We start from the raw sequence: 8582 nt of genomic DNA on the forward strand, positions 1-8582 counted from the left end.
TAGAGTGGGCCACCATGATACCATATAAAATGCATATCTTTATATACAAAGCCAACAACCCCTTTCAGGGTCATGGGCTTCACCAAAAATATTTGGACAAAAATGCCCCCAAACGAAAAAGTACAAAAGTAATACAAAATAATGCATCAAATAATGTAGGAGTATTTTGTCATATAAACAGTGTTTTTTTAATAATTATTTATTTATGTACAATTTTTTTTATGTACAATTTTTTTTAATTAGTACCTAACCTTTTGGGGTCACGGGCTTTATCAAAAAATTTGGGACAAAAATGCCCCCCAAATAAAAAAGTTCAAAAGGAACCGAAATAATGTAGGGGTATTTTTGTCATATAAATAGTGTTTTTTAATATTTAATTTTTTTGTACAGTTTTTTTTTAATTAGTACCTCACAATAAGCTACAATAATGTAATTCAATTAGTTGTTTATTAAATATTATTTTGTCTATTTTTAAACATGTTCAAAACATTTTAAGAGTCGGGTAGTGCCGTTATACAAAAGGTCTTTCAAACGCGCATAATAATGTGATTCAATTAATTGTTAAATGATTGTTTTTTTTTTTAAACAAACAATATTATCTACATTAAGGCCTGGTTTGGTACTGAGGTGATTCTGAAAAAAACTGGTATCAAAAAAAGCTAGGAGCTGTTTTTGTGTTTGGTAAACATTCAGGTTCAGCTTTTTTTCCCAGTTTTGGGTGAAAAAAAGCCAAAAACAAGAAACTGCAAAACCTAGCTTTGAAAAACCGGCTTTTTCACATCTGTTTTACTTAAAAGTTTACCAAACGCTATAATACTGTTTTTTTTTTTTTTTCAAAAGCACTTTTACAAAAATGTTTACCAAACACTCTGCTGTTTTATTTCACAGCTGCTTATTCTCACAGCACACCAGAAGTAGCTTTTTTTTCAAAACACAGCAATTCCAAACCAGTCCTAAAGTGAGGGATGCTAAAAATACAAATGCTTATATTTATACAATGCGTATACTTGGATTACAAGTAAGTATCTCATTCTAAGAGTCAGAGATAAACTTCATAACGAGATTACAACGTCAAATCCTAATACAGTTGATTTTGACAAGGACTCCTCTAACACTCCTTCTCTCGCTGTTCTTCTCTTTCACTGTTTCACTCGGCTCTCAGCTCCACTGATACGACTGCTTACTGCTCGACAGCAATGGCGATCAATACTCCTGCAACGTCAGATGTACGTACCGACTCCTCTACTTTTTCTGTCTCGTTTTTTCATTAAATTTCTGCTTCATTCTTCGTTTTTGATCGCCCAGGGTTCCTTGTTCTACCCGGCATTTTCAAGCCTGCGAATTTTGAAAATTCACCTGTTTACAGTAGTTGATTTGCTAGGGTTATGATTCAGTAGATTAGGGTTACTGGGTTAGAGTTAGGTTTCAGAGCTCTGATTCTGTTCGTCTTTCCAGCAGCAAGAGGACGAAGCACTCCACTACACTATTATAAAGGTAAAGCTTTCTAGTATCCTGTTTTCACCATAGCTTGTTCGGATGAGCTAGTACAGTCATTCGGTGTTTAGTGGTATGTTTAGGTTGTTCGAGATGAGGACCTGGCAGAACAAATTGGAAGGGATATATATTTTGACCTTGTTGATCATGACAAAGTTCGTAAATTCCGTATTCACGAACAAATGCCCTTTAATCTTTTCAAGGTACACTGGTACAGGCTAACTTTTGAGGGCAAACAATTATGAATTCTGTTTTATTAATTATTAGAATTTCTAATTTGGAAATGGCTAACAGGAGGAGGTTGCAAAAGAGTTTGGCATACCTGTGCGGTTTCAGCGTTTCTGGATTTGGGCCAAGAGACAAAACCACACCTGTCGCCCCCATCGACCATTGACACCTGGGGAAGAATCACAATCAGTATGTACTTCACTGATTAAGCCCCCTTAAACTCGGAGGCAATGCTCCTTGTTCCTTCATAATTCATAATTCTCATTTTGTCTGAATTTTTGCTTTGCTGCGTCCGACTTTGAACTTTTCAAGTTTATGAACTAATGATGTACGCTTATGTCCAACACCGAAGTTTTCAAGTTTATGAACTAATGATGTACAGTTATAGTAACTGTCAATTTCTCTTGCAAAATTGGATTTTAAAATGTTCTTAATGCATATTCCGATGCTCATTATGCTTCCAGTATTGGACGAGGCATTTTAAATGAAGTTATTATAGTACAGAAAAGGTTGATGGGCAGTGATGAACATTTGCTCTCAGATTTTGAAATGATTGATAGTGTTTAAGCTGTACATCGGTGCCAAGAAGAGCTAATGATGACCCCTTGTGTTTTACAGGTTGGACAATGGAGAATGGTATCAAATATAATGCACAATAAGGAGCTAAAGTTGTTTTTGGAAGTAGAATTTGGGCCGGTAATCCAGTCTTACTATATTCTTGTTATGATATGTGTTTTGAGGCTATTTGTGGTTCCAATTGCTTTATGAAAGACATCATTTCTTACATTTTCTTGCTTGTATAAACTCTCCAGAATCTACGTCCTATTCCTCCTCCTGAAAAAACCAACGAAGATATCCTGCTTTTTTTTAAGCTTTATGAACCTGAGAAACAAGAACTACGGTATGGCTCTTTCTGCTCAGCCGAGTAGTTCTCTTTTGACTCATGTTTGCTGATTTAAGTTTCTTTTCTGTTTCCAGTTTTGTTGGCAGGCTTTTCGTGAAGAAATCTTCAAGGCCAGTAGATATTTTAGCAAAGTTGAATCAATTTGCTGGTTTTCCCCTTGATGAAGAACTTGAAATTTATGAGGTTGTTTCACATTAATTTTGTAGCATCAGCTGTGTCTTTAACTTAATATATATACGTACATGTAGAATGTATATGTAAGTTCATAATTTGATGCATGCTTCGCTGTACCATTCTTATACAAAAACTAATGTATGTGTTTGTCCTACATTCAGGAAATAATGTTTGAGCCTATTGTCATGTGCGAACGCCTTGATAAGATGTTCTCGTTTCAGTGTAGTGAGGTAATTGTTGCTATATTGCATGCTTGGTATGTTGTAAATATGTGTCTGCTATAAGATTTAAGTTTTACGCTTTTATAGGTTTGTGGGTGGTTAATCTGTTGCTTTGTTTTTCCAGATTGGAGATGGGGACATTATATGCTTTCAGAAATCTACTCCGCTTGAAATAGACGAAGGATGTAAATACCCTGATGTTCCTTCATTTTTGGACTATGTGCTCAATCGCCGGGTACAGGCTGCGGAATTTTTTTTTCTTTTTTTTGTTTTAGTTGAAATTAGATTTCATTGTTCCATTAGTGGTTTTTCACCTCCTTTTACTTTGTTGTCAGTGTCTTTTTTTTTTTTTTTTTTTTTTTAATTGTATTAAGTGTTAAACCTAACGATATTGAATGATTTGATGCTATACAGGTTGTTCATTTCCATTCTTTGGAGAAACCGATGGAGGGGGATTTTTGTTTGGAATTGTTAGTACTTAATCATTGTCCCTCATAGTTGGACTGTCCATCTTTGTTTTATTATTTGGTGCTAATGCTGTAACTGTTTTTTTTTTTACTTTGTTGTTTTCTAGGTCAAAGCTACACACTTATGATGATGTGGTGGAGAAATTAGCTCACCACATTGGTTTGGAGAATCCCACCAAAATCAGACTCACTGCACATAACTGCTATTCTCAACAACCGAAGCCCGAACCAATAAAATATCAGGGAGTAGAGCATTTAACAGAAATGTTAACTCATTACAACCAAGTAAGTGGCATCGTACTGAGCTTCCTCTGTTGTTTTACTCTCACTCTCGTAAGCGTCCTGTTTCGTGGCCCGGGGGTGCTAATTATGCTTTTCCTTCTATAGAGCTCTGATATTTTGTACTATGAAGTCTTGGACGTTCCCCTGCCAGAATTGGAAAGGCTAAGCCTAAAAACTCTAAAAATTGCTTTTCATCATCCTACAAAAGATGAGGTCCGTGTGAATATTTGGTCGGCATCTTATGCTTATGGACGATTGTGCACATCATAATCTTGTGTAGTTTGTTTACAGGTGGGGATTTACAGTATTATATTGCCCAAACAGAGCACTGCTGGGGATGTGATTAATGTACTTAAAACGAAGGTGAAGTTTCTCTCTATCTATGCATTCCATGTATTATGCATCACTTCCCATCTAAAAGTTTCTGCCAATCGTATGAGAAGTCCTCTGTGTGTTTTTAGTTTTTCATTGTTTGTTCAGGAATGCTAATGATGCTATGATACATTACTTTAGCACTGCAGAGCTTGTAAAAATATGTGACCTTTAATTGAAAACTAGTCTTTTCCCTCCCTTCTACTGGTTTTTGTACTTTCTGTCTTTTATAGTTGCCAATAATGGATACACTCAACTTACAGTGGTGATCATAACTTGACAAAATTGGTAGAAATTGTTACCACCGCCCTCTTAAACAGTTTCTTATAACAGATGTTTCTCAAATTATGGTGTACCTCAAACAGGTAGAGCTGTCTCATCCAAATGCAGAACTCCGACTGCTTGAGATTTTCGATCACAAGATCTACAAGGTAATTACCACTGGTATGTCTGATGTATCAGCATGTTAACTATTTTTTTTCTGGTCTTAAGTGATTGTAGCCTGGCCCATTTGTGATGCTGATTGGAATCATGATGCTTTTGCATATTTTCCATAAGGATCTTATTGTATCGGAATCCCTTCTACTGTATAGGACTGATGTAGCACTCATAATTCCTTGTGTTCTATTTCAGATCTTCCCAAACAGTGAGAAATTTGAGAATATTAATGACCAGTACTGGACTATTCGTGGAGAGGAGGCAAGTCCTTTTGCCTCTTCTTTATTTAGTTTTATTTTGAAGAGTTTCTAGTTTTATTCTGTTGAAAAAAAATTATAAAGTTTTATGGGCAAGATTTGTAATTTTGTTTGTTTTCCCTTTCCCAGCCGACCCCGCTTAGTGTATAAGGCTTAGTTGTTGTTTTTTTGTTTTCCAGTTCTGGATTAACATCCCTTCTATTGTACAGGATTGAATTGGATTCATATTGTACCTCTGTTCTTCATGCAGCCGTCTTTTTTATTTTCTTTCTTGTGTATCAGATTCCAGAAGAAGAGAAAAACTTGGGTCTCGATGATATCTTGATTCATGCTTGCCACTTCACGAAAGTCACTGTATTGAAGCAGACGGTAGAAGTAAACTATTTGACTACTGTTAGAGGTTTCACCCAAATACTGTTTATTTTTCGAATCAGTCTTATATTCTTATTATTTGTACATTTTACAGCAAGTAAAAAATTTTGGGAAACCTTTCGTCTTGGTTATCCATGGAGGGGAAACTTTAGCTGAAGTTAAAATAAGGATACAAAAGAAATTGCAAGTCCCGGATGAGGAGTTCTCAAAGGTACTTGACCCATGCCTTATATTCATTGGGATGGGGTCACTAGAGGAAAAGAGTGTTCCTTCGCTAGTATAAATGATCCTTTATTTTGCTTCCTTGTCGATTTCCCCATTTGTTGTGCAGTGGAAGTTTGCATTCTTGTCACTTGGTCGTCCAGAGTACCTACAGGATTCTGATATTGTTTCCAGACGATTTCAGGTGTATCTACGGTCTATCGCAACTCATGTCCCTCTTTCTTTTATATTATGTATGCAGGCCAATCTAAACCATGTTTATGGGTATTGCCTAGGTGGATTTCTTTTTTAACTTCCAACATTTGAAATTTTGTTTTCTTCAGAGAAGAGATGTTTATGGTGCATGGGAGCAGTACCTTGGGTTGGAGCACTCTGATAAAGCTCCTAAGAGGGCTCACGCAGCAAATCAAGTAAGTGCTGCTGTAAATATTGTTTTTCCAACCTCTATTTGCCAGGCAGAGCCAACTCCACAAGAAGACGTAAGAATCCGACCAAGCCCACATTCATTTTTTTTAAATTTAATCTTCGTACTGATCTCTGGACTCTGATGCAGGCTGCCCAAGAAACCTTAGAGTCCATGGCGTCTAATGTTGGCCATGTTACAGCAAGCAGAGAAATGCAAAATGATGACCTGGATGGCCCTGCTTCTCCAGCAGTTGATCGAACTCTGAGAAGACTTTCTGCTGCAGAGGATCTATTGAAGTCCACTTCAGCCCGAGAACCATCAGTAGAGGCTTTGGCTGCATTAGACACTGTGAGCCGCTATGCAAGGAGCAGCCTAGACACTCTCAGCATGAATGGGGCATATGAGGAGTTCAAAGCAGCCTTGAAACTCGTGACTGAACAAGGGATGATCCATTCAACGATCACTTCCATGTTCAAGGATCTTCTTTCGTCTTTGGAGGGTGAAATGCCGAAGTACGTGGCTGCAGTAAAAGAGCTTGCCCAAGCTGAACATTTTCCAGTCGAACACGAAGAGATAAAAGCTAAAATGGGACTGGCCATGCAGATATGCCAAGAGAGAAAAGACATTGTGGCCAATTATGATGCCGAGGTTACAGAACTTGAGGCTGAACTGGCCCGAGTTAATGCCCAACTGGCGCAAGTAAAGACGGAACGAGCTGAGGCAATGGCGAATCTAGAAACTGCCGTGGATGAAATGGAACCTCTTAAGCAGAGGTTTGCAGATAGCTCTTTAAAATCTGAATACTTGGTCGTGAGGCAGGCTACCTTGACATTACAAAATTGTGGCTCTGTTGGAATCTGGGCCGTCCTACAAGATGTGCTCAAGAAGTACTTTAAGTTTTAGAAATATTTGCTTTTGTGAATAAGCCCGGCCATTCGCGGCTCAAAAGTTTGTATGAACATGCAAAGAAGTGAACAAGTCGTGCAAAATTCAGCTAGCTTGTTTCGTTACATTGCTCGAGTTTGAGTGGGAAGCAAGGTGACTGTGCTGATGAGTATTTTCGTTACGCTCCTACCTCTCCTCGTTTGGTTAACTCCGAAAAAAAAATTGTGTTTTGGCTTAATCTGCACCCTGCTAAAAACGGACCTTTGTTTAACAACCAGAATTTGTCTAATCAACTCTTTCTTGCGGAGTAGCAGCGGCCGATCAACCTCATGGTAGAAGGAATTGGCAGAGTATGCAAGCCAGACTTGGATGTCAAAAGTTCAAGATTTTATAAATTGATGAAGCAAAAACCAACGTTTGTGGTCGAGCTCTGCTCTTGCAATCAAGTCGTTATGACTATCAGGTGGATCTCGTGTCCGTCATGATAGGATTTTGTACCAAAACCAGTCGCTCACTCAATAGGGTTACTATTTTTGTTGGTTAATGGCACTTGTTTCGCCAACTCCAATAACAATCAAACGCGACACCAAATGATTCAGCTATAACCTTTTCATCATGTATTAATTATGTCATTTCATAATCCAAATAGATATATGGAAATAAAAAATGCTCAAGGTGAATTCAAAATTGTGTCCATGTAAGCAAAAAATTGGCCCACCCAATGTGATCTGAAAAAAAAAGTAGGAATTAACTAGCAATTGAGCCCCCGCGCAATGCCGCGGATTTTATGACCGTTTTAAGATGATATTATTTTACATATAATATGTTTAGACTGAAAGGGATGAATTTAAAGTGTTATTTACAAAAGAGATGATACTATTTACAACCAGCCCAAATCACACTGACAGTCCACTGTTTGAGCAAGTTTTTGACAAACCTGAACAGTAAAATGGACAAATCAATAGGTTGCAGGAGATTAATGACATTTCAAATTGATTTACCATGAATGGATTAATGACAAATCGACAGGAACACTAAACATGGTAGTCATACATATTAGGAAGCCATCCATCTATAAACTAGTCCTCATAAGTTCATTCACTTGCACTATTCTTCTAGTGTCTGATAAAGAAAAAGAAGTTCCTGTAAGTACTCCCTAACCAAACGAGCAATAAAATCTTTTAAATGGAATCCCAATTTTCTCCACATTAAAGAAAACCATAAAAGCATTACTAATGACTATATCTGCAAACCAAATCTCGTTTTTTGTACCCGCTAAAGTACACACATGAATATCAAAACAAAAACCTCAAATTATCATAGCATTCCCTTTCTATCTTAATTTTTGAAGAAGGAAACACAATGGAAGAAAAAAATTCGACAATTTTATCTTGTAAATCATTACTACATAGAGTCAAAAGCACCACATGGAAGGAGGGAAAAGAGGTGCAAATAACTAGTGTTCAATAGAAATCACTGCCTAGTCATCAACTCTTTGTAAGCAAAGATTAGAAAAGCAGCAAGGCGAGCGAGAGGAAGAGAGAAGGAAGACATTCAGTGGATTTGTGTTTGTCGTTCGTGGGTTCTGATTGGAGAGATTTGCACTGGAGGGAAATGGAAAGGTTTACTGAACCTTCGAGAGAGAGCTCGAGAAATTTGAGAGAGAACACGCGTCCATCATGTGTAAACCTGGCAGAAATGAAATTAAACAAATCAAGTATGGGTAAAATTGGAAGAACACTGTGCTTATGAACAGTGTTCCAGTTCATTTTCTCTTTTAGTCTATATATAATTTGACAAGGTCCACTCTCACACCGGTTTAATGTAGATAAAAAAAAATTAAAAAAAAAAAAAAAAAAA

The 8582-nt window shown here is 37.1% G+C and overlaps 1 protein-coding gene across 3 annotated transcripts; it reads left to right on the forward strand.

Moving 5' to 3' along the window:
• Positions 1-1095: 1095 nt before the first annotated feature.
• LOC137744538 (ubiquitin C-terminal hydrolase 13-like) lies at positions 1096-6870 on the forward strand. 3 transcript variants are annotated; one of them, XM_088681486.1, is made up of 20 exons: positions 1096-1226; positions 1456-1494; positions 1578-1697; positions 1789-1911; positions 2341-2418; positions 2535-2623; positions 2701-2809; positions 2962-3030; positions 3146-3256; positions 3436-3491; positions 3596-3773; positions 3876-3983; positions 4062-4133; positions 4508-4573; positions 4776-4841; positions 5120-5212; positions 5304-5420; positions 5541-5615; positions 5755-5841; positions 5985-6870. In XM_088681486.1, exons 1-20 carry the CDS (start codon positions 1197-1199, stop codon positions 6738-6740), a joined length of 2442 nt encoding a protein of 813 aa, XP_088537612.1. In that variant the 5' UTR covers positions 1096-1196; the 3' UTR covers positions 6741-6870. The 3 variants fall into 3 exon arrangements, with proteins under 3 accessions (XP_088537612.1, XP_088537613.1, XP_088537614.1); XM_088681487.1 differs by having other exon boundaries at positions 5120-5206; XM_088681488.1 differs by having other exon boundaries at positions 1459-1494; positions 5120-5206.
• Positions 6871-8582: the final 1712 nt, after the last annotated feature.

Source organism: Pyrus communis, chromosome 12, assembly GCF_041283825.1.
Source record: "Pyrus communis isolate YQ-2024b chromosome 12, ASM4128382v1, whole genome shotgun sequence".
In the NCBI taxonomy this organism is placed as follows: Eukaryota; Viridiplantae; Streptophyta; class Magnoliopsida; order Rosales; family Rosaceae; genus Pyrus; species Pyrus communis.

What these genes read in the sequence shown, in the direction of transcription:
- LOC137744538 (XM_088681486.1), top strand. Translation starts at nt 1,197, where the DNA reads ATGGCGATCAATACTCCTGCAACGTCAGAT. An exon ending in TGGAAGTAGAATTTGGGCCG is followed by an intron (nt 2,419 to 2,534) that starts GTAATCCAGTCT and finishes TAAACTCTCCAG; the next exon opens with AATCTACGTCCTATTCCTCC. An exon ending in ACTATGTGCTCAATCGCCGG is followed by an intron (nt 3,257 to 3,435) that starts GTACAGGCTGCG and finishes GATGCTATACAG; the next exon opens with GTTGTTCATTTCCATTCTTT.